Below are 27186 nucleotides of genomic sequence, written 5' to 3'. Positions count from 1 at the left end.
GTGCTGTAATTATCATCATCAGCTGTAGCAACAATAACAACAGTTTCCTGACATTGGCCAGGTCAGCTTTGCACATAAGCCTTCCTTTTTCGAAATTGTTGTAGCTTTCATGGTCAAGTGTTTCCATTGCCTGTTGGTTTCTGTCTCGGGTTCTTCGGCCGACAATTTTTCTGACATTTTGCCAGCGCAAGTAGATAGTGTTGTCAAAGCTTCACCCTTCATTGCTGGTGGTGACATTGGAGGGCTTTTCTCTGGTCATTACAGCTGTGGTTCTCCCCGTACTACCTCTAACGGTTGTTCACTGCAGTATATAAATCCAGGATCCACTCACCTTAAGGCTTTCCTCTTCCTTCTTGAAAATTTTGACATGGTTGTAATTTTCTATGGTATCTCTGAATAAGTGGGTATTGTTGCTGTTATCCACCATAAGAACCTCTGTGTTGGTAAAGTTCATTATGTGATTGTTCTCACCCAGTGCATACTCTGCCATAGGTGAAGAAATCAGCCATGGTGGAGTAAATGCTGGGTGAGACCAAACATGTAATAAAATTCACCGACACACAGGTTCTTGCAGTGGAGAAGAACTACCACACTAGCTTGTTCAGGGAAGCCATAGAAACTCAGATACAACACTCTACAGCCACATCTACACATCTACCCTGTAATTCACAGACTGTTTCTGTACTGTTTCACTGTCAAACAGCGCATGGTAAAAACAAACACTTAAACATTTCTGTGCAAGTTCTGATTTGTCTTATTTTATTATGATGATCATTTGGCATCAACAAAATATTTTCACATTCGGAGGAGAAAGTTGGTTTTGAAAGGATCTCTCCATAATGAAAAATGCTTTTTTTCAATGATTGCAACACCAACTCATGTACAGTATCATATCCGTGACACTTTCTTCCCCATTTTGTGATAATTCAAAACAAACTACTCTTCTTTGTAAATTTTTGGATGGCCTTTGTCAGTCCTGTCTGGTAAGGATCCTATACTGTACTGCAGTACCAAATGAAAGGACTGACAAGTGTAGTGTAGGCAATCTCTTTAGTAGACATGTTGTATCTTCAGAGTGTTCTCCCAATAAAACAAAGTCCTTAGTTCACCTTCCCCCAACATTATGTGGTGATTGATCGAATTTAGCTTCTCTATAACTGTAATCCCTAGGTATTTAGTTGAATTAACGGCCTTTTGATCTGTGTGATTTATCATGTAACTGAAGTTTCACAGATTTCTTTTAGTATCCTTGTGAATGACCTCACGCTTTTCATTATTTAGAGTCATTTGCCACTTTATCACCATACAGTTGTTTTATATGAATCTTTTCCAGTTGGTTTTGGTCTTCTGATGACTTTATGCAATGGCAAATGGCATTATCATCTGCAGACAATCTAAGAGGGCTGCTCAGATTGTCCTCTAAGTTGTTTATGTAGATTAGGAAGAGCAGAGGGCATCTACCACTTGGGGAATGCCAGACATCGCTTCTAGTTTACATAATGACTTTCTGTCAATTGCTATGAACTGTGACCTTTCTGATAGGAAAACAAATTCAGTCATACAATTGAGACAATACTCCTTAAGCATTGAGTTTGATTAGAAGTCACTTGTAAGGAATGGTATCAAATGTCTTCTGAAATTCTATAAGTGTGGAATCAGTTTGACATTACGAGTCAGTAGCACCCATTACTTCGTGTGAATAAAGAACTTGTTGTGTTTCACGAGAATACTATTTTCGGCTAGCACTGTGTCAGTAGAGCATTTACTTTGAGGTAATTCATAATTTTCAAACATAGTATGTGTTCATTTCCTACCTCAAATTGACATCAGTGACTGGTCTGTATTTCAGCATGTTACTCTTCTTTCCTTTCTTGAGTATTTGTGACCTGTCCAACTGTCTTGTCTTTAAGTAAGGATATTTCGGCATATGAGTGGTTGTATATGACTGCTAAGTATGGATCAGTAGTTTCAATGAAAAAGAGGAAAGCCTCAAGACAAGGTGAATAGATCCTGGATTCCATGCTGCAGTGAATCACTGTTGCAGGTAGAAAGGAGAGCGCCACAGCGGCGATGTCCACGAAAAGACTTCAGACATTCATGCAACAGGTAATGCTTACTCTTCAGCCATGAGCCTAGTCTACCATCAGCAGTGGAGGAAGAAGCTTCGACAGTGTGAGCTACTCATGCTGGTGAAACAGCAGAAAAATTGTCAAGTGAACATCGATTGAAGCACCCAAAACATAAGCCAACACCCAATATGCCAGCAAGTGCCAATGAAAACCTCAACATCTTTGTACTATGCCTATATGGGGAAGAGATTTCAAGATTGTACCAAAGCCTTGACCAATGACGGAAGAAGAAAGTCTGTTTGCTGTCGTTTCTCGCCTTTGTATTGTGGTGCTGAAATGGATGGACGAAGGGACCACAACAAAGTTCCTGAAATGTAAACGCCTAATCACCACTGCCAGGCACATTGTATTTATGACTGAATGGGATGAGATGTTCATCCTGAGTGAATTCATGCAACATGGAGAGACTTCACAAGACTGATGGGCCAATTTTGGACATTTGCTATCAACTAAGTGGCAGCATGCAGCATAGGAACATGAAACATGAACTCATCCATTGCACTGAGCAACAGAAGAGAAAATTTCCAAGATACAAAAAGCAGTTTGATAAGCTGATTCCTGACATGTAATGCACCCTGATCTACATCTACATTTATACTCCGCAAGCCACCCAACTGTGTGTGGCGGAGGGCACTTTACGGGCCACTGTCATCACCTCCCTTTCCGGTTCCAGTCGCGTATGGTCCGCGGGAAGAACGACTGCCGGAAAGCCTCCGTGCACTCGAATCTCTCTAATTTTACATTTGTGATCTCCTCGGGAGGTATAAGTAGGGGGAAGCAATATATTCGATACCTCATCCAGAAACGCACCCTCTCGAAACCTGGACAGCAAGCTACACCGCGATGCAGAGCGCTTCTCTTGCAGAGTATGCCACTGGAGTTTGCTAATCATCTCCATAACGCTATCACGCTTACCAAATATCCCTGTGACGAAACGCGCCGCTCTTCTTTGGATCTTCTCTATCTCCTCCGTCAACCCGACATGGTACGGATCCCACACTGATGAGCGATACTCAAGTACAGGGTTATTACAAATGATTGAAGCGATTTCACAGCTCTACAATAACTTTATTATTTGAGATATTTTCACAATGCTTTGCACACACATACAAAAACTCAAAAAGTTTTTTTAGGCATTCACAAATGTTCGATATGTGCCCCTTTAGTGACTTGGCAGACATCAAGCCGATAATCAAGTTCCTCCCACACTCAGCGCAGCATGTCCCCATCAATGAGTTCAAAAGCATCGTTGATGCGAGCTCGCAGTTCTGGCACGTTTCTTGGTAGAGGAGGTTTAAACACTGAATCTTTCACATAACCCCACAGAAAGAAATCGCATGGGGTAAGTTGGGAGAGCGTGGAGGCCATGACATGAATTGCTGATCATGATCTCCACCACGACCGATCCATCAGTTTTCCAATCTCCTGTTTAAGAAATGCCGAACATCATGATGGAAGTGCGGTGGAGCACCATCCTGTTGAAAGATGAAGTTGGCGCTGTCGGTCTCCAGTTGTGGCATGAGCCAATTTTACAGCATGTCCAGATACACGTGTCCTGTAACGTTTTTTTCGCAGAAGAAAAAGGGGCCGTAAACTTTAAACCGTGAGATTGCACAAAACACGTTAACTTTTGGTGAATTGCGAATTTGCTGCACGAATGCGTGAGGATTCTCTACCGCCCAGATTCGCACAATGTGTCTGTTCACTTCACCATTAAGAAAAAAATGTTGCTTCATCACTGAAAACAAGTTTCGCACTGAACACATCCTCTTCCATGAGCTGTTGCAACCGCGCCGAAAATTCTAAGCGTTGACTTTGTCATCGGGTGTCAGGGCTTGTAGCAATTGTAAACAGTAAGGCTTCTGCTTTAGCCTTTTCTGTAAGATTTTCCAAACCGTCGGCTGTGGTACGTTTAGCTCCCTGCTTGCTTTATTCGTTGACTTCCGCGGGCTACGCGTGAAACTTGCCCGCACGCGTTCAACCGTTTCTTCGCTCACTGCAGGCTGACCTGTTGATTTCCCCTTACAGAGGCATCCAGAAGCTTTAAACTGCGCATACCATCCCTGAATGGAGGTAGCAGTTGGTGGATCTTTGTTGAACTTCGTCCTGAAGCGTCGTTGCACTGCTATGTCTGACTGATGTGAGTGCATTTCAAGCACGACATACGCTTTCTCGGCTCCTGTCGCCATTTTGTCTCACTGCGCTCTCGAGCGCTCTGGCGGCAGAAACCTGAAGTGTGGCTTCAGCCAAACAAAACTTTGAGTTTTTCTACGTATCTGTAGTGTGTCGTGACCATATGCCAATGAATGAAGCTACAGTGAATTTATGAAATCACTTCAATCATTTGTAATAGCCCTGTATAGGTCGAACGAGTGTTTTGTAAGCCACCTCCTTTGTTGATGGACTACATTTTCTAAGGACTCTCCCAATGAATCTCAACCTGGTACCCGTCTTACCAACAATTAATTTTATATGATCATTCCACTTCAAATCGTTCCACACGCATACTCCCAGATATTTTACAGAAGTAACTGCTACCAGTGTTTGTTCCGCTATCATATAATCATACAATAAAGGATCCTTCTTTCTATGTATTCGCAATACGTTACATTTGTCTATGTTAAGGGTCAGTTGCCACTCCCTGCACCAAGTGCCTATCCGCTGCAGATCTTCCTGCATTTCGCTACAATTTTCTAATGCTGCAACTTCTCTGTATACTACAGCATCGTCCACGAAAAGTCGCATGGAACTTCCAACACTATCTACTAGGTCATTTATATATATTGTGAAAAGCAATGGTCCCTTAACATTCCCCTGTGGCACGCCAGAGGTTACTTTAACGTCTGTAGATGTCTCTCCATTGAGAACAACATGCTGTGTTCTCTTTGCTAAAAACTCTTCAATCCAGCCACACAGCTGGTCTGATATTCCGTAGGCTCTTACTTAGTTTATCAGGCGACAGTGCCTGGGTCTCATGAACAAATAAAGCGAGTTGGGTCTCGCACTATCGCTGTTTCTGGAATCCATGTTGATTCCTACAGATTAGATTCTGGGTTTTCAGAAACGACATGATATGTGAGCAAAAACATATTCTAAAATTCTACAACAGATCGACGTCAGAGATATAGGTCTATAGTTTTGCGTATTTGCTCGACGACCCTTCTTGAAGACTGGGACTACCTATGCTCTTTTCCAATCATTTGGAACCTTCCGTTCCTCTAGAGACTTGCGGTACATGGCTGTTAGAAGGGGGCAAGTTCTTTCGCGTACTCTGTGTAGAATCGAATTGGTATCCTGTCAGGTCCAGTGGAGTTTCTTCAGTTGAGTGATTCCAGTTGCTTTTCTATTCCTTGGACACTTATTTCGTTTGTGCGAGGATTTAGAGAAGGAACTGCAGTGCGGTCTTCCTGTGTGAAACAGCTTTGGAAAAAGGTGTTTAGTATTTCAGCTTGTCATCCTCTGTTTCAATGCCATCATCATCCCTGAGTGTCTGGATATGCTGTTTCAAGCCACTTACTGATTTAACGTAAGATCAGAACTTCCTAGTATTTTCTGTCAAGTCGGTACATAGAATTTTACTTTCGAATTCACTGAACGCTTCACGGTTAGTCCTCCTTATGCTAACTTTGACATCGTTTAGCTTCTGTTTGTCTGAGAGGTTTTGGCTGCGTTTAAACTTGCAGTGAAGCTCTCTTTGCTTTTGCAGTAGTTTCCTAACTTTGTTGTTGAACCACGGTGGGTTTTCCCCGTCCCTCACAGTTTTACTCAGCACGTACCTGTCTAAAACGCATTTTACGATTGCCTTGAACTTTTTCCATAAACACTCAACATTGTCAGTGTCGGAACAGAAATTTTCGTTTTGATCTGTTAGGTAGTCTGAAATCTGCCTTCTATTACTCTTACTAAACAGATAAACCTTCCTCCCTTTTTTTATATTCCTATTTACTTCCATATCCAGGGATGCTGCAACGGCCTTATGATCACTGATTCCTTGTTCTGCGCTTACAGAGTGGAAAGTTCGGGTCTGTTTGATATCAGTAGGTCCAAGATATTATCTCCACGAGTCGTTTCTCTATTTAATTGCTCGAGGTAATTTTCGGATAGTGCACTCAGTATAATGTCACTCGATGCACTGTCCCTACCACCCGTCCTAAACATCTGAATGTACCAGTCTATATCTGGTGATTTGATATCTCCACCTAAGACTATTTATTTATGTGAAATGTATTCCAGATTTTCTCTCAGTTGTTCTGCCACTAATGGTGCTGAGTCGGGAGGTCGGTAAAAGGAGCCAATTATTAACCTAGCTCACTTGGTGAGTGAGTGTAACCTCCACCCATAATAATTCACAGAAACTATCCACCTCAACTTCACTACAGGATAAACTACTACTAGCAGTGATAAACATGCCACCACCGGTTGCATGCAATCTATCCTTTCTAAACACCGTCTGTGCCTTTGTAAAATTTTTGGCAGAATTTATCTCTGGCTTCAGCCAGCTTTCCGTACCTATAACGATTTCAGCTTCGGTGCTTTCTATCAGCGCTTGAAGTTCCGGTACTTTACCAATGCAGCTTCGACAGTTTACAATTACAATACCGATTGCTGCTTGGTCCCCGCATGTTCTGACTTTGCCCCGCACCCTTTGAGGCTGTTGCCCTCTCTGTACTTGCCGAGGCCATCTAACTTAAAAAACCGCCCTGTCCACGCCACACAACCCCTGCTACCCGTGTAGCCACCTGTTGCGTGTAGTGGACTCCTGACTTATCCAGCAGAACCCAAAACCCCACCACCCTATGGCGCAGGTCGAGGAATCTGCAGCCCACACAGTCGCAGAACCTTGATTCAGACCCTCCACTCGGCTCTGTACCAAAGGTCCGCAGTCAGCCCTATCGACAATGCTGCAGATGGTGAGCTCTGCTTTCATCCCACTAGCGAGACTGGCAGTCTTCACCAAATCAGATAGTTGCCGGAAGCCAGAGAGGATTTCCTCTGATCCATAGCGACATACATCATTGGTGCCGACATGAGCGATCACCTGCAGATGGGTGCACCCTGTACCCTTCATGGCATCTGGAAGGACCCTTTCCATATCTGGAATGACTCCCCCCCCCCCAGTATGCACACGGAGTGCACAATGGTTTTGTTCCCCTCTCTTGCTGCCATATCCCTAAGGGGCCCCATTACGCGCCTGACGTTGGAGCTCCCAACTGCCAGTAAGCCCACCCTCTGCGACTGCCCGGATCTTGCAGACTGGGGGGCAACCTCTGGAACAGGACAAGCAGCCATGTCTGGCCGAAGATCAGTATCAGCCGGAGCCAGAGCCAGAAACCGGTTCGTCAGGCAAACTGGAATGTCTTTTGCCCCCTGCCACACCTCGATACGACCTCCCACTCTACCACAGGTGAGGGGTCAGCCTCAATGTGGGCAATATCCCGGGCAACCACAGCCGTAGTCCGATCAGGGGATACGTGGGACGAGCTGGCCGTCCCCGGCAAACCCCCATCCGGACCCCCACAGTGATGCCCATTGGCAACAGCCTCAAGCTGTGTGACCGAAGCCAACACGGCCTGAAGCTGGGAGTTAAGGGATGCCAACTCAGCCCGCATCTGAACACAGCAGTTGCAGTCCCCATCCATTCTAAAAACTGTTGTGCAAAGAACGTCTGAACTAACCTACAGAGAGCACAAACAATTCGACACAAAATTTGACACTGATCAATCTCAATGAACAACCGTTGACCTCAGAGGACTGGGCTGTCCTTCAAAACGTACAGAATTTCGCTATTAGCCCCAGAACTTTATCTATGAACGATATCATTTATGACACCAAAGTGGCCACCTAACCCTTCTTTGTGAAAAGACTGAGGAAATGTGAATTGAGCCCATGAGGATACTGCACAAGTGAGACCACCAGCTTGCAAACAGAAAAAAAAGTGTGACAAGCTGTGAAGAGCCTTAATGCTAACCAAAGTATGTTTCCACTGCCTGCCAATGGGGGAATTGTGACCATTGTAAATGAATATCAAAGATTATAAGTTGAAGATTCAGAACCTATTAAATCTGATGACATACTGAAAGCTAAACACAGATCTGACGTAGCATATCATACTGAATACGCATTGGTTGATCAAGGGATCTTCTCTCTCCACAGACAAACTGAAGAACCTTCCAATAGAAGCCTTTTCACTTCAGCTGTATGGCTCACCACTGAGACCAATCAGAAGCATTTCTGGTTCCCCTTCTTGTAAACTGGTGAAACGCTTGGCACCTCTCCTTCAGCGATGTCTGGGAAAGAAAGACACATACATAAACGATTCAGAACATTTTATTGTGAAGCTGAAGAAACTTGGACCAAACTATATACAGGTCAGCTTTGATGTTGTTTTTTTGTTTACCAAAGTGCCACACAATGGTTCTCTGGAGTAGATCGGTTCCATTTTCCAGCATAACATCACCAAGTTCTTTCACACATGTCTTACTGTGAGCTGTTTTATGTAGAATGATGATTTCTGCAAAACAACTGTAAGGTGTCACCATGGGTAGTGCACTTAGTCGAATGGTAGCCAAATTTTTTGTGGAGCATTACAAAACACAGGCACTGGACTTGGGACCTGGTAAACTTAAGGTGTGGTACAGGTGTGTTAGCGACATCTTCTTTGTGTGAAGCCATGACGAGGAACAGCTCAGTGTATTCCTAAGACATATAATGTCTCCATGCCAACATAAAATTTACTATGGAGGTAGAAAGGAACCAACAGCTACCCTTTCTAGATATACTAGTTGTGAGGAATGGTGAGAACGTGGACGCAGTACATGTCGAAAGCCAACACATAGACAAATACCTGCACAGACTGCCAAATCATCACCCGAGCCAGAAAAGAGGAATGATTAATAGGCTCATATTGCACACAAGATGAATCTCTGAGCAGCAGCACCAGGGATGTAAGATGCAACACCTGGAAAGCATTCTGAGGAGCAATGGATAATTTATCAGTTGTGTAAGAACACTCAACGAAGTGACACATCTGAAGAAGAAATGCCAGGTACAGCCTTTCTGCCATACATCCCCAGGGTGATGGACAGAATAGGCCCTATATTGTGTAAACATGGCATAAAGACTATTGTAAACATGGCATAAAGACTATTGTCAGACTGATCAAAAAGATCAGACGGTGTCTCATATTGGCCAAATATGAAAGGGGCCCATTTGCAGTATTGGGAATATACCGCATATCAGGTATATGTGAAAAAGTCTGTGCTGGAATGACTGGATGATCTGTCAATGTGAGAATCACAGAATGTAAGTGGGTTGCATGTTGGGACAGGTAGAGGAATTGGCTGTGCGGAGCACTGACCACGTAATAAAATTCACTGGCACTGATGTTCTCACTGCTGAGAAGAGCTACTATGGGCACTTGTTCAGGGAAGCGATAGCAATTCCAGAAATGATAATAGTTTCAGCAAGAAATAGGAATGCCTCAAGGTGAATGCATCCTGGATTCCTGTGCTGCAGTACACGGCCATTACAGGTAGCAAGGGGAGAACCACAATGGTAACAACCAGGGAAAAGTTCTCAGATGTTGGCACAAAAAGTATCTATAATCTGCAGCTATGAGCTTGACTCCAAGCTGCCACCAGCAGTGGAGGGTGAAGCTTTGACAGTGCCAGCCACTCGTGCTGGTGAATCATAGAAAACATTGGGAAACAATCAGCGGCCAAAGAATTCGATACAGAAGCCAACAGGCAATATGCCTCCCTTTGTCCTTTATCACCCGTAACCCCGCACCACTGTTCTAACACCGTCACCCATTTCCAGTCCTCTCCTTTTCCTTAAATATTCACCCCCTCTTCTTCTAGCCAAATATCCCTTTGTCTTCCTCTTGGTTTTGTCTTGGAGCTTCAGTTCGTGCATCCTCCTGGGTGTTCTATCACTCATCATTCATTCTCTTTACATCTCCTTATCACCTATGCCTCGTGCTACTTCTCATTGAGAAGCCATTTCGTCGTGTGAAACACAAAATAAGTTCTGCACTATTTTGGCAATGTGCCACATAAAGTGGAACCTGTAGGAATCAAGAACGCTCCCTATGTCACAAGCAGAAAGCAAGATGCCATACTGTACTTGTCATGTTCAGCGGAAGCCCATATCCAATGGGTTTTATGTTATACATTACACCCTATAAATATATGCGGTTTCTAAGCACCAGCATGTTGAATGTCTTGAGATGTATCGTTATTAGTACGAGTTGTTGTAATAAAATCACTGGAAAAATTGTATTGGTGGTTAAAGAATTTTTGCATTTGGTTATTTTGCGATGTAGCTCGTGTGTAATAAAAGTAAGCCAGTTTAAAGCAATGAGTCATTTAAGATTCATGAAAACATGTTGTTCTTATTACGATTTATTAACCCTTTAACTGTGCTGGACGTGTTAACGTGCACACCTTTGTACTTGTCCCTGTGTGCTCTGAATGTGTTCGCACGCCATCAGTCCTACTACCTGGTACTCTGAACATGTCTACGTGTAAACATGTTCAGAGTATCAGGTAGAAGGACTGGTGCCGTGTGTAAACATGTTCAGAGCACACACGGACAGGTACAAAGGTGCACGCGTTAACACATCCAGAGCATTTAAAAGGTTGAGAATCAATAACATTTCACAGAATAAATTGCAAAAGAAGAAGATTTGGGAGGCGCATGTCAATTTAGCACAGATGGTTGAGCAACTGCATCAGTGAACCACCAGTAGATCGGACACGGGTTCGCATCCCGTCATATCCAACTTCTTCTTCTTCTTTTTCCACCATTGCATTTTCCAAAAGGTTGTGGGAGTTTCATATGAAATTACAAGAAATAATTTCTGTAATATTTGGTTTTATGTAAATATGAGTGCGCCATGTGTCAGAAGTGAGTCTGTCTGATTTGGTGAACTTTTGTAAGCTGACATCTTTCCTGAGTGGACATATATTTTCCACTTTTGTCTTATTACACGTTCACAGTTATAAAATTTTTTATTTATGTTCACCAAAAAGAGAACAACATTGCTAGCATACAGCCAGGAAAGGAAATGTCCGTTTGAATAGAGCTAAGGTGGGATTTCCATGTGCATCCAGTTTTGTGAACAAACTTTGTGGTTTGTGAGCCAAATAAATCCGCCAACCTCCAATCAATGGAGAGTGCAAATCACACCAACCAGCTAGTGCCATGTGCTGATGGTGCTGTGTCTCATGATGTGAGATATCCCATGTTTGTGCACGTCAACATTAGCTGCCTTGTCCTGTGTGCTGACAGTTTTAGGCTGTGCTGAATCTATCGGCTCCTGTAAGAGTACTCCTTTACAATCTTCCTTATCTTTCACTTCTTATTCTGTCCATCCTCGTTACTCTCGCTCTGCTTCAGAGAAAGTAAGTTGCTCAGTCACATGGTGTACCAGGTAGTTGTTGCGTACAGTGTGCCCCTTTCACACACACACACACACACACACACACACACACACACACACACACACACACACTCACATTCACACTCACCACCACCACCACCACCACCACCACCACCACCCCGCATCAAAGACATCTGTCAGTCACAAAGTTATAAATTTTTTTGTTTCATGCTGTAGTTTGCAAGATTTTTTTTATGTTTGTCATTTATCACAGAATCATTTAATGTTACAGTTTTGTCAGCAGATGTATCACATAAACTGTGCAAAAGTGAATGCGAATAAAGATATTTGGGATTGTAACTTCATTGGTCATAACCTTTTCAGCCACTCGACATGACTTTTACTGCTGTGGTGCATGTTTGAAAACTGAAAATTGCACAGTAGTTAAGATTCCATATTGTACTTTAGATGCTGAAATGACTGTATAGGTGAACCAGATCTCAATTTTGAGAAATATAAGTTCATACCACCTCTTATAAGACATATCGAAGAAAGAACTGTAGTTTTTAGACCATCTTGTTAAGTAACTTTCTCCATTGGTTTTATGTAAACTATTATGTTAATTTACATGCTGTTTGTTCTGTATACAGACTGTGTTGAACAATAAAGAGTTTCAAAACTTTTCAGTATTTACATAAAATACATAAACTGCCATAATATGAAATATGAGTCTTCCATAATTTGAAGTATTATATACTTCTTAAATTTGCTTGTTTTGACATTTTCAGTGATCTGATTGCACCTCAGAACATTTTGTCTTCACTTTTCCCAAGTGATTTGGGACTGGACAGCCCAAATGTTGCAAATTTGTATCAGCTACAACATATGGGGCTTGATGGGTTTGGGAGCTATATTTCTGAGCTTGGCATTCCTTACATATGGGCTCAAAACATTGCTGGCTTGGATTTCACAGGTTCTAAATCACATGAAATCATGGAAGCACAGGTATAAAGATGTAAAACCATTTATAAAATATCTTTTTGCATGCATTTTGATAGAGATTAAAATAGAGGAAAAGGTTTTGTTTTTGTAGTTAGAAGATACCATGTATATATTGTCACTTGCTTAATGTGAATTTAAAAATATGAAAGCAATAAAGAATGACTGTTTTCAATAATTTCAGTAAGGTATTTCAATCATGTACAAATTTGTATAGTGTCTGAAATTTTTGGCCAGAATATTGTTAACAGAAAATAAAAGCGGGTGTTGTTAATTATTCTGTGTAGTAAAAAATAATGATGCTATAATTTCAGATTAACAAGTTCACCATTAGATGGCTGTTCATATTTGTCTTTATGTCGTTTAGATACAGCTAGACCCCACGTTTACACTTTCCTAGGGACTTAAAAAAAATAGTGTCCAACTGTTAAAAATCCCTTTTCTCAGGTACAGGGAGATGTATCAAGTTGAAATTTGTCACTAAGGTTTGTGCTCCCTTGGTGGTGTAAAAAATGGAAGCTTCTAAGTCAATGCAATCAAAAGATGCTGCCATTTACGTCATATATTTTGATACTTGCAAAGTCACTCATGAAAACGTATAGGGTACTTCCCATTGACCAAGAATCATGAAATTTGGCAAGAAGCAAGGTATAACAATACAAGTAAAGAAAAAAAGTGAAAATTATTAATATGCAGTTATATGAAAAAAATATTTCTTTTGTCGTTTGTTTTCCAACATCAGACTGGAAATTAAAACCGTCTGTGGTTCTGCATTCAGGCTGACTGGGTCACAAAAGTAAAAGTCAAACATCATGCAAGAATTACTTTATTGCTCATATGATGCGTATTGGAATTTATCCATTGTCAGGTATCCAGGTGCGATTACTGCATGTGGATATGGAGTTTCAAGTTGTATGTGAAACAAACATTCTTAGTCTAGCCTCCCAATGTTTGTGTCACATACAACTTGAAATGCCATGTCTACATGCAGTTATCACTACTGGATATCTAATGATGAATAAAACAATATTATGAAAAGGATAGTTGCTATTTGTCATATAGCAGAGAGGCTGAGTCGCAGATAGGTACATCAGAAAGACTGTCGGAAAGTGGCTTTTCGGCCAACAAGGCCTTCATTGAAAATAGACAACATACACACACATGTGACCACAGTCTCTGGCAGCTGAAGCCAGACTGCGAGCAGCAGTGCATGATGGGAGACGCACCCAGGTGGTGGGGTAAGGAGGAGGGTAGGGTGGGAAGGGGGAGGGATAGCAGGATAGGTGTGGATGACGGTAAAGTGCTGCTTGTGGGAGCATATTGGGGCAAAATGGAGAGGGGGTAGGGCAGCTAGGTGCAGTTGGGTGGTTAGACAGAGAATGGAGGGGGAGAGGGGGTTGCAGAAAAGGAGAGAAGTAAAAAGATGGAGAGTGCATTGGTGGAGTAGAGAGCTGTGTAGTGCTGGAATGGGAAGAGGACACTATAAAGTCTTTTTCCGCAACCTCCCCCCCTCCCTTCCCCCCTCCCTCTGTGTAACCTCCTGACTGAATCTAGCTGCCCTACCCCCTCTCCACCACACCCATGTGTGCTGCCACAAGCAGCACTGTACCGTTCCCCACCCTTACCCTCCTGCTAGCCCTTCCTCTCCCCGCCCCAGCGTCCTCCTTACCCCAACCGTCTGATTGCCTTCCCATCACGTGCTGCTGCTCGCTGTCTGGCTTCAGCAGCCAGAGATTGTGGTCACATGTATGTGAGCTGTGTGTGTGTGTGTGTGTGTGTGTGTGTGTGTGTGTTTTCGACAAAGGTCTTGTTGACTGAAAGCTCACTTTCTGGAAGTCTTTTTGTTGTGCCTATTTGCATCCCAGCATCTCCGCCATATGGCGAGTAGCAACTATCCTTTTCATAATATTGTTATATTCCATCCTCAATTTTCCATTGTTTGAAGATGAATAAATTCTGAAATGCATCATATGAGCAATAAAGTCATTCCTTGCCTGATATCTGATTTTACCACTGCAGTCCAGTCATCTTGAATGTGGATGTCTGATTTTACCACTGCAACTCAGTCAGCCTGAATGGAGAGCTACTGGTTATTATAATCATGGTTGTGTGACTCCTGCATGACTTTGTCATGTTTATATTGTTGAAATTAGAACATTCTCAAAAACCTTGGAATCTTTGGGACCAATATCTTGCCAGTATCGATATTGGTAACAGGCAAAAATGGTTGAGATTCTCTGTTACCAGACTAGATGAACAGTCTACATACATAATTAAGTGTGAATTCTACTAGTAATTTCCCAATTTTTTTAAAAGAGAAGTGTGCTAAATGTGAGATACCAGATGCCAACAGATAACGTTGACTGATTACATAAGATAGCAGAGCCATTGAGGGAATAGGCTATTTTCCTGTGTTAAAAATATGATTTGGTTAGCTGTTGTTTTGAATTATTATAACATTCAATTAGCATTTTTGGTCAATATTCTCATAAAATAACTGTTATTTTTATATAGTTAAAGCTTAATAATCATTAAATTTCAAGTTTTGATCATGTCAAAAAATTCTGTGCTATTGGATGAAGCTCTGGTGGCATCACAGGCTAGGAGTAAGATGAAGCTGTACGTGTGTTATAAGGGTGTTAGCTGAAGTTACTAGTGTTTTTCAGTTCTTTTCTGCAAAAAGTTTCATTGATTAGTGATGGAAAACTTTTTATGCATTTGTCGTCTCTTCATTCTTAAAAATCAACCCAGACTTTTATGTCCCAGAAGTAAGAAATATGAAAACTACATTTCATGGCAACAGGGATGGAAGTATTGTGACACTGCAGAAAGTCGCAGAATTATTGTGAAACTGAGAGAGTCTGGAATAGTCAGTGTGGTAAGAGAGAGAAGTGTTGGGAATAAAAAGTTAAGAGGTAGCCCAAGGCCTGACTGTAGATAATTGGTTCAGAAGATTTAGGTTGTCGTTAGTGTAGAGATGAAAGTATTGCACAGATAAACTAATATTGAGAGCTGCATCAAGCCAACCTTTGGACTGAAGAACACAATAAAAACTGCTAAATGTTGTTAAATGTTGTGATAGGCTTTTTTGTTTAACCGGTTTTTATCACTTTCTAATTCTGTGAATACAACACTACTTCCTCACTGTCAACAACTGTTTGTAAGCCATCTAGAACAAGAGTCCTCAGTATTCTCTATGGGTATCACAGAGGCAATATATATTGTTTCCATTAGATCCCTTTCATCAAACAGTGGCTAACTTTATTCATCACCCATTTCATTAATGATAATTGTTGTTGTTGTGGTCTTCAGTCCTGAGACTGGTTTGATGCAGCTCTCCATGATACTCTATCCTGTGCAAGCTTCTTCATCTCCCAGTACCTACTGCAACCTACATCCTTCTGAATCTGCTTAGTGTATTGATCTCTTGGTCTCCCTCTACGATTTTTACCCTCCACGCTGCCCTCCAATGCTAAAATTGTGATCCCTCGATGCCTCAGAACATGTCCTACCAACCGATCCCTTCTTCTAGTCAAGTTGTGCCACAAACTTCTCTTCTCCACAATCCTATTCAATACCTCCTCATTAGTTACGTGATCCACCCACCTTATCTTCAGCATTTTTCTGTAGCACCACATTTCGAAAGCTTCTATTCTCTTCTTGTCCAAACTAGTTATCGTCCATGTCTCACTTCCATACATGGCTACACTCCATACAAATACTTTCAGAAACGACTTCCTGACACCTAAATCTATATTCGATGTTAACAAATTTCTCTTCTTGACAAACGCTATTTATTCTTATGGGTTATGCTATATGACTCTGTGTGTAAAATTATTGGGGACTACAATCCAAATTTTTGTAATGTCCTCACATCTGCCTATTGTTAGTTCTGATAACTTTTACAAACATGTAGGGAATTGAGACAGTTTTGGTGGTTATATTTGACCTCGTACAGTGTGTACGGAAAAACTTCATGATGCTGTATCCTTACTTTTATCTTCCCACATGTGCAATTGAGACGTGTTTAATATAGTCGTGGGTGTATGGTGGATTGTACTGTCTACATTACCATCACATCCAAGGAACTGGAGAAAAATAGTTTTTCCCATTCCTGGATGCCCTCCTCAACAGATTAGTGATAGTCTTAAGAACATAGTTTTTGTGGGAAACTGGTGATTCTGTATCCTACAACCACTAGCATTTGTCATAATTTTCCCATAGCATGATACCATCTGCACATATGCTCATAGGTTCACAGAATTTCCAGTACGTATAGCATCCCTGCTGATCTGTGTCATCTTGAGACAGTGGTATGGACACTTTGGAGGCTCCCGATACATTTCAGACTACTTATTGACACCTATGATATGCCACCTTGGAAAAGGTAACTCAGTGCTAAACCAATTTCCAAGACCCCAGATGAGAATGCTAGTGGTTACTTTTTAGCATTAGGGAGGGGCAGAAGTTCCATGGGACCTCTTCTGGGGCTGTGAGATGGAAGCAGATAGGACCAAATTTGGAATTCTTTGACAAATGCTTGTGTTTTGACCAACCTGTAAGTTACTTCACAGATGCAGTTGAATGAGTCTTTATCTTAGTAAGTTATACTCCAGTGTACCAGTTGTCATTGATTCTCTTATCTTCTTCTGGTGTGAGTATCTGGATGTGTCCACTTGAAACGAAGAGGGAAAAGAAACTATTCCGTATTCTTTTGCCTGTACTCTTTGCTCCCTTCACTTTTGTGAGACAAGCATCAAGGGGATGGTGATGACGAAAGACTGCTGCTTAACCTGTGGCTCAAATTGATAAAGTTGGGTTTTGTTGTTATATTGAAATTGAATGGTGTTTCTTCACTTTGATGTTGCAGAACAACACGGCAGTAACGAACACTTCACAGTATTTGTAGTATGACTTTCGGTGTGGCTCTGCAACAAACTTGCCAATTGGTCTTGATTAACATCATGAACACCCTTTAATTTGGTTGCAGTTTTGGAGCATTTCAGTGTTTTGATACATATGGAGTGTTTGTGAAAAATATCTTTGGCAGTTTACAGTGTGTAGGTAGTCTGGTTGATGGCTGCAGTGCCTCTGCTTTTGTCTACGACCCGCAGTTCCACTTGGTGTCCAATATGCTTAGCTGAGCAGTTCGTCCACCCCTCACAGTTAATGACAGACAGCGACACAGTCATGAATAATCATTCTGAAGGTTATTGCAAGAACTGGTAGCAAGACCATCTCTATATCCCTTTAATACTTAGCATGGAGCCTGGGCTCTGGTACTCAGGTAATTGCAGAAAATGAAAAAATGCTGTGAACCTAACATTAGATCATACCATTTAAGATAGTGTTCTCACTTTTGAAAATACTGTTATGATTCCCTCAAATGGCTGTGGGGTATGCAAACTTTTTAGCTTTTTCTGTGAGCACTAATGATAAAAGTGGCTGGAATCAGTGTAAAAAATTACTGTTACTAAAATGTTTGTTATTGATGCTTTCTAGACAGTGGAGGTTTCTACATCTACACATGTGCTCTGCAAGCCACTGTAGTATATACTGAATGCACATCATGCTAGCATTTTTTTTGTTATTCAATTTGTATATGGAGTAGAGGAAAAAAACTGACTGTGTATATGTGTCTGTCTATATTGGCCCAAATCCTCTCGTACAATGTTCAAGCTCAATCCTACATGAGACACCACTGTCACACAGTCGTTTTTTAATTCAATTTCTTTAAATTTACTCCACAGCATTTAATGATCACTATATTGTCTTTCTTGCAAGGATTCTCATTTAAGTTCCTGGATCATTTCTATTAGACTTTCATATCAGCCTACCTATTACATTCCTAACAACATGTTTCTGAATTCATTTGATGTCTGTCATCCTGCGTACTTGATAAGGACTCCAAACACTGGAACAATATTCTTAAAATTGTTTGCACTTGTGTCTTGAAATCAATGTTCTTTAAAGGTGCAGGGCATTTTCTCAGAACCCTTCCAGCATATCTAAATCTTCCACACCTTCCCTGATACTAATTTTATATGAGTGTCCTGTCTTGTATTGCTTCTTTGTATTAGCTCTGGACACTTACATGGTGTGACATGGTCATGACATTCACGACTAATCTTGTAATCAGATACTATTAATTTTTTTCTCTTTGTTATAGGCATTATCTTACATTTGTCCACAGTTAAAAGAGCTGCCACTCATTACATTAAGTGGATTTTTTTATACCATTCCTTCCAATTGCCCAGTGATAATACTTTCCAGTACACAACAGTGTGTTATAGTGCTGCTGATCCAGTCTGACAGCTCGTCTACAGTAAAACCCCCTTTTAACAAATCTCTGGCGACTGAAATATTTTTTCCTTAAATGAGGGTTTCCTTTAAATAGTGGTTTACCTCTGATGTGCTAACGAAATTACCCATAATCATAATTTGGCCATATAGGTAGGAGTCTTTAAGCACAAATGCACATTACTTGCCCCTAACAAATCTTAAAATATATATCAAATGCCCACAAACTTTTCACAAGCTCAGTAGGCATTTATTTTAAAGTTACATGTAAAATCACCAACTGGTGACTAAATTGAAAAGCAACACCTAGAGTGAAGAAGAAATCATATACATTGTTTTATTTGTCTAATGGCCTAGATAAATAAGATTACACTAAAAGGAAAAAGGTCCTTTAATAGTATCCATTATTTCTTGAATAGAAAAAATGGAGAAGTGTAGTTCACTTTTTGCTTGCTAGCACAGCATATTGAAGAGAATTGTCATTCTAGCAGATTGATATCAGCTACAACGAACTTGTCTACACTGAATGAGGAAAATTAGTTCCTAGCAGCTGCAGCAAAACTTGTGCAACTGAATACTCATCCCTGTCATTGGTCACCACCATCACCACCACAACCATTGCCACCTGCCCAATCTTCTACCTACTGTGCTTGTTTTTTTTTTTTTTTATTTTTATTTTTTTTTTTTTTATTTTTTATTTAAAGCATCTTACAGTAACATACATGTGCCTGATGTGCAAAAGTGAACATATCTTTACAATAGAATCCTGAAATATTACACGTACTGGATTATGAGTTAACAGCATTCAGGTAAATCGTCCTCAACTGGTACAGAACTACAGCCAGCAGAGTTCAAAACAGTTTGTTGGGCTGCAGCATTCCAGGCAGCAACAAACATGTTTATAGCCTGTAAAACATTCATTCTCGTTATATTCATTCTGTGGACCTCTGCAAAACAGCAATTCTGTATTTAGATTTCACAGGATGAATTACCTCTAGGTGTAGAGGCTGCACTTGACTTGTACATTTAGCAGGTAGTACATTCCTTGAGGAGTGTCATTAGCTTTGGGTGTGCAGGGCATCTACCAGTAAGAAGAATGATCTTTCTTCCTGCTGCACCCATCTCGGCATCTAAACTCCTAAGAAACCTCATACAAATTTCATCAGCTATCCAGGCATTGCCAATAAAATTGTGGCTGCATGGTAGTGTTTTTATGTTTTCAGATCACCCGGGTATTTAAAACCTCACTGTTATTAATGGAAATTTTTCACTGCTGTCACTATTAGCCAGCCGGTGTGGCCGAGTGGTTCTAGGCGCTACAGTCTGGAACCGCGCGACCGCTATGGTCGCAGGTTCAAATCCTGCCTCGGGCACGGATGTGTGTGATGTCCTTATGTTAGTTAGGTTTAAGTAGTTTGAAGTTATAGGGGACTGATGACATCAGAAGTTAAGTCCCATAGTGCTCAGAGCCAATTTTTTTTTTCCACTATTAATGTTCACCAAGGCCACTGCTTTTTCCCCTTTCACAACATTTTTAGGGTTTTGTACATCAGTCGGTTAAACCTGAAATTTGTAGAATCATCTTGCTTAGGCGATGGTCAACAGCATGTACAAATTTTTAAAAAATGCGTAACACTGTGCTGTCTGTAATAATGTCATTTTATTTTGCTATCAGTTTTGGTTCTGAACAATCATCAATGGCAGGAAAATTACCACAGATGTATCACATGTCATGCATGCTTTGACATAAGTTACCACAGAAAACCATTTTGCCATTTTGTTTTTGAATATAAACTGTATTGTCAATAAAATCTGAAAGGAACATATACTACAATGAAGAGCCATCCATGGAGATTTGTTCTAACTCAGCACATGCTCAATATGTCCACCATTTCGGTTCCTAACTTCCTTCAAACGAACACTGAAGTTAGTGATTACCCTATAGCACATGTCTTCCATAATTTCACTGCAAGCTTGAAGAACAAGTCTTCTGAGCTCCATTAAATCGTACCGAGCGAGGTGGCGCAGTGGTTAGAACATTGGACTCGCATTCGGGAGGACGACGGTTCAATCCCGTCTCCGGCCATCCTGATTTAGGTTTTCCGTGATTTCCCTAAATCGTTTCAAGCAAATGCCGTAATGGTTCCTTTGAAAGGGCACGGCCGATTTCCTTCCCAATCCTTCCCTACCCCGAGCTTGCGCTCCGTCTCTAATGACCTCGTTGTCGACGGGACGTTAAACACTAACCACCATCCATTAAATCGTGGATGTTTCGGGAAAATTTTTTCCTTTAGGTACCCCCAAAGAAAAAATCACATGGATTGAGGTCTGGACTATTGGGGGCCCAATTTTGTCTGTCATTGAAGCGACCTGGAAACCTGAGTGAAATGATCCGCATGTTGAAATGCTCGTGTAAAAATGCCAACACGCTGTTTGCCTAATGTGGCCTTGCCCCATCTTGCATGAACCACTGCGTGTTGAAGGGCAAGGCAGTAGCAAGAAGCTGTGGAATGAAGCTATTGCGAAGCATTCTCAAATAACGCTCGCTGTTCACAGTTTCTTCAAAGAAAAAGGGTCAAATAAGTCCGTGACTGGAAATTGCTGCCCACGCTGTAATCCTCGGAGCATAATGTTGTCATTCATGAAGCACATGTGGGTTTTCAGTGATCCAAAAGCGTACATTTTGTTTGTTAACCACACCGTCTAAATGAAAGTTTCTTCCCTATCCTCCGCCCACTGAGCAAACAGTAGTCTCTGCTGCTTGTGTTCTTCAGTGAGCTTCTGTGCACAGGTCATCTTGTATGGGTACATATGAAGGTCACTTTTAAGAATGCGTTGAACGGATCGTCTGGATATTCCCAGTAGCACTGCTGCCTTTCTACACAATTTCCTGGGACTTCTCTGTACAGCAACTCGTACCGCTTCAATATTCTCCGGTGAACAAACAGGCTTAGGCCGAGGTCGCTTCGCTTCCAATACTGTTCCTTCCTGTACAAATTTATCGTACAACCTGTGGGTGGTCTTCTTGCAAGGGACCCATCGTGTGTTAAACTGCTGTCGAAAACGCCTCTGAGTCACAACAAGGCTTTTTGTTTCATGAAAAAGTAACACAATTGCCGATAGTTGCTGTGTCGTCAGTCTTCCATTGTCAGCCATTGCTGCTTACTAGTCTCCTAGTGGCAGTATCGTGAATTACATGTCATTTCACAATTCATTTGTTTTTCCAAGCTCTGTTGGTACTGCTGTAGAGATCCCAGCAGGATATCTAATGTGCGTCGTACATTCTGAAAGAAACAATTTGTAACACATTTTGTGCGCCACCCTGTAAAAAATTGTGGCAAGATTAAAATATGAGGGCACATTAGGTTAGCTGCACAGATTATTAAGTATGACACCATGTCTGAGCAGTAAAGTTTATGATTACCTGAGGTAACTATGTATTTCAGACACACCATCCAGCTACATGATCTTTAGCAACAAAGAACTGTGCAGTTTCTTCAGATAACTGTACAGTTTTCGTATTTCTATCATTGCCTGTCACCTGAACCTCAACCTCTTGCTATCATTACCTCCATGAGAGAAAGGATGTGCTTTTAGATTTTATTGAAGGTTTCTGGAACCTTCCTGAATATTGGAATATAAAATGTGTTCTATATTCTGTGTCTACAATGTTTTAATATGAATCTAAAACATTCTGGCATCTAATGTGTCTGAATGGTCTAGTGAAGAAAATGAAGAACATGGCTGTAATCACACAGAAAACTGCAGATCTCATATTGCTGTTCCCCATTGTCATTTTATCATCACAGACACTGAATGTTTTTTTTTTTTTTTTTTTTAATTTAATAAATTATAGAGCACAGCAGTCAGCCTTTTTTTTTTTAATCCAGATTTTTGCTAGTGCCTAGCCATTATCAATGCACTATTTTTTAATCTCGATGCATGTTAGTTCTCTGTTGTTCAGGCATCAGTCACATTCACAGTAGTATTCAAAGAACTGTGTCTGATGCCCGAACTACAGGGAACCAACGTGCATCGAGATTAAAAAATAGTGCATTGATAATGGCTAGGCACTAGCCAAAATCTGGATTTGCATAATAAAACCTGCAAAAAAAAGGACGACTATCATTTATAAATTACACAATAGTCACTGAGTGCACTCACTTTCCTAATGGAACGTAACCTGATGTCTGGATGGATGGCAGGATAGAGAGAACTGTGGGGAAAACTGAATGCAGCCTTATATAGTTACAAATCTGGTGTCTATACAGATTGTGACTGGAACAGATAACTGCACAGTTAAACTAAAGGTGTGTGGTCCCTTTAAACAATGAAGCACAAATGTTCTCTGTCTTTAATGCAGATGAACGGTGAGCATCAGGATTCAGGAATGCCTGCTTATTTTTAGGTATATACTGCACAAAAAGAAACAGCACGATATGACCAATTTGGGTGCTGGGACTTATGGCAACAAATCAGCAGTTGTTTGAAATTATTGACCATATATTATGACCTACCTATGGACAGCAAGAATTGATAGTGAATTACTGACATTTTATGATCAAAAATTTAACCCTACTGGTTCAAAAATTGGGAATTTTGTAATAACTATGTTTCAGTTTGCAAACTGTTTAATATTTACTCCTTAAAAGCAGGGTTCATTAAAACCAACTTTTAGTAAATTGTTCTCGTGGCATTTTTACCAGGACCGACAGGAATGTTCGTTAAAAGTGGAGATTGCTTAAAAGTGGGTTTGTTAATAGTGAGTTTTGCTGTACTTATATTGAAAACATTCAAGGTTCTGTTTCACTTACTCATGGCACCCCTGAAGTTACTTTTATTTCTGTGGAACATTTGCTGTCCAGTATAACATACTGGCCTCTATTAGTGAAACACCCATCGAGCCAATGACATATTTGCAAAGATAATCCACATGATTGTATCTTGTTTGGTAGCCAATGATATGGTAGAGTTGAACACCCTTCAGGAATCTGGAAGACAAGGTCTACCTGTTGCCTACGAGGGGTCATGTATGAATAACATAAGCTGTGTGTTGCGTGCACAAGTGGAATACCTGTCTCCGCTTAGAGGCAGGTGTTTCATCACATTAAATTGCTGTGTCAGCTGTCCCATGCTGAAGATGCATGTCATTCCTCAATATGGCTCTCGACAAGAACAGTAAAATAAAACCAACCACAATATCTGAATATTTATAGTAGACATATTATTTTACATAGTTATTTTTCTTACTGTGTAAATTACTTTTGTTGCAAGTATCATTCATCAGCGATAAGACAGATATACTCCTAACTCCCCTTGTGTGGTATGTATCAGTACAATAATCTGGTGTCATAGTTAACAACTCGTATGTTGAGATTATTATTTTTTACATTTGCTACCTGATCTGTTAAACTAATTGGTTTATATGATGATGGTTTTTCTACTAAGAATCTCAGACTTTTATCTGATTTTTTAAAAAAAATGTACACACCACTTATTTTAGATCCTTCACTCAGCTCCAACACCTCTGTTAGTTCTTAAAAGATGCTACAAATTGAGAGCTGTGCAGAGAAGTCACAAGTGAGGCTAGCTGTCTTCATCAACTCAATCAGTCCCTATAAATAACTGAGAATGGCCTCAGAATCCAGGCGACAAGTGTCATCAGTGCTGGCATGAGCAGTGATATGCAGCTGCTGCCACCTATGCACTCAGTTGCTTCTGGAATGACACTGCACTGCATTATAAACCAAGAATTTATCTTAGATCTTGTATGTTATGCCTTTTTCATGTAATTTTTGTGTAATAAATACTATGAAACTGATGATTCATGTGTGTATTCAGCACCAAAACTAACAATGGCATTGTTTCAAAATTCCAACGTCCAAAAAGAATCACAGCTTGTACCCGGTATGCATCTAACGGCAGTTTTCTACAAAGCCAGCACCCTAAATGTTAGTAACAGATTTGATATGAGATATTATCTGCACCAGCACCAAAGCTTGAGAACTGTGGCCAATTTTCCTGAAAGGCCCAACCAAGTAAGTATAATATGCTTGCTGGTTGTTGGGAACTCCAATAAGAGGAGTGTAGGGGCCCCTTCTAGATGTAAGCTGTCAGGTTAGGAAGAAAATCCTGTGTGTACCCAGTATTTTTTCTGGGAGATCTTATAGCCCTTAGCAATTGAGCTCTTTGGTTACAACCAGTTGCAAGTCATAGCTTGTGTCAGTGTCAGTAGTTCAGAGCTCGTCATTAGTTCCCTTAGCTGTTTGGTTGAAGTGATGAAAACTGCTTGCCTCACTCACAAAGTAGAGAAACAAATCAGGATTTGCTGCATTGGATAATGAACAGGTCCTTTAGTTTGGAGCCAGTTGGAGAGCTTAAACCCGATGGCCTGAACGAAGATATGGATTTATTAATCTGTGTAACTGGCTAAGGAAATGTTGCGCTGCTTTGCTCTGTGCACAGTAAACAGCTACCTGGATAGCATATTATTTACTGTTCAGAATGAGAAACTATAAATGAGTTTCTCAGAAAAGATTCAGGATAAGGTCCCAGAATTCATCTCACTTATTAGCAGCTATAATTCTCAGGTGGTCCTAGGAACAGAAATCTGACTGAAACATACAGTGGGTATGAGCAAAATCCTAAATTTCAGTTGGAATGTATATTATAAGGATCAGTGGGATAATAATGGCGGCAGAATATTTATTGCTGTAAAGATTTCGATTGTATCTGTGTGTCTAGTGAGTTTATTACCCATTCCAAATAAAAAAATACAGGGCATTTCAAAATGATTAATTTAATTTCACAAGATTGTACCATATTTACTCGAATCTAAGCCGCACTTTTTTCCAGTTTTTGTAATCCAAAAAACCGCCTGCGGCTTAGAATCGAGTGCAAAGTAAGCGGAAGTTCTGAAAAATGTTGGTAGGTGCCGACACAACTAACTTCTGCCGTTGAATATATGTAGTGCTACACAGGCATGTTTGTAGGCACAAAGACCAAAACCTCTGCGCCAGTAAAAAAAAAAAAAAAAAAGGTGGAAATGAGCTTTTTTCTCCGGCCCGAGTTTCGACCACTGCATTTTCATACATTATCCAGCGAAGTAAATGCAAATTCCGTATTGTTCATCTTCGAATGTAGCAGCATTTCAATGTACTACGAAAATCTGACTGGCAAGACTGTTTGGGATGTTTGTCAATATGGCCAACTCTACGTTATTAATTTTTTCCTACCTGTGAGAAGAGATGGTTGCTAATAGGAACTTTTATGAATTGTGGATCACATGCAGTATTCTCTTCACCATAAGAATAATACGAATATAAACATTTTGCCATGTATTCTTTTGTGTTTGCTGGTATCTCATTTAAATCCAGTCTGCCTAATAAACTACAGAACTAGAGTGAGACAATAGCAAATGCGGAAGAATATACATATCATGTCATGTTTATATTTGTATTATTCTTATGCCTAATAGTGATACAGTCAAAAATGAAGCACGGCAATTGACTAGATTTTTAAATCTAAGATGACTTATTTTTGTGCAGAATGTAATGTACTAAAGAAGCGTCTGCAAAGATTTTCAAACAGAGAATAATTTACGCTAAATTCTCGTTCAGAACATTTTCTATCATATGCAGTCTATTATTTGGTTCTTGTTGATCATTATCAAAGAAAGCAGCAGTGTAAGTGACAACAAGTAGCAGTCTCTTGCCATTGTTTCGCTAATGAGACGATTCCTCTCTCTCTCTCTCTCTCTCTCTCTCTCTCTCTCTCTCTCTTTTGTTTTTTAAATTGTAAGCGGCAGTAGCGTGCACAAAAGCAAGCCATGCCACGAGCGGCAACAGGTCGTAAAAACTCATTATCAGAATGCGACAAACAATGCATTACACAGTACAGTAATGCATTTTCAGCTTAGAGTGACGTAAACACCTATAACAAAGAGAACGGCACTTATCGGATCAAACAAAAATAAGCAATCAATTCAAACCAGACGAAGCACGTGAAAAAGGAAGGGTACCCGAATAAACACGGATGGAGCGCCTGACACATAGCAGTGGCACCCGGTAAAGCTCAACTGCTAAGCTTACGACTCGAACCAAACTACTGTAGCTGTATCATCATTCATTTGACCTAAATTGTGTCTCATATTACAATGGACCAACTTTGTTTCGATTTGGAGGTGCGGCCTAAAACTTTTCTTTCCCCTTGAATTTTGAGTCTCAAATTTCAAGTGCGGCTTAGATTCGGGAATTTTTTTTCCCTTATTTCGAGTCTCAGCTTACAGGTGTGGCTTAGATTAGAGTAAATACGGTATCTTGTATTGAACTGAGATAGGAAAATAGCTTAAATTTTAACTTATGCATAAAAACTAAA

The 27186-nt window shown here is 40.6% G+C and overlaps 1 protein-coding gene across 1 annotated transcript in view; it reads left to right on the top strand.

Annotated features, from left to right (window-relative positions):
• LOC126092299 (THO complex subunit 5 homolog) overlaps positions 1 to 27186 on the top strand; it is a 170567-nt gene that overhangs the window by 65215 nt on the left and 78166 nt on the right. Inside the window, exon 9 of the mRNA XM_049907819.1 lies at positions 12300 to 12516. Coding sequence (XP_049763776.1) covers positions 12300 to 12516 — 217 coding nt within the window. The remainder of the gene's footprint in view (positions 1 to 12299; positions 12517 to 27186) is intronic.

The sequence above is a fragment of the Schistocerca cancellata genome, chromosome 7, assembly GCF_023864275.1.
Source record: "Schistocerca cancellata isolate TAMUIC-IGC-003103 chromosome 7, iqSchCanc2.1, whole genome shotgun sequence".
NCBI lineage: Eukaryota > Metazoa > Arthropoda > Insecta > Orthoptera > Acrididae > Schistocerca > Schistocerca cancellata.
The sequence above is the reverse complement of the archived record's forward strand: the minus strand, read 5'-3'. Positions and strand labels throughout refer to the sequence as shown.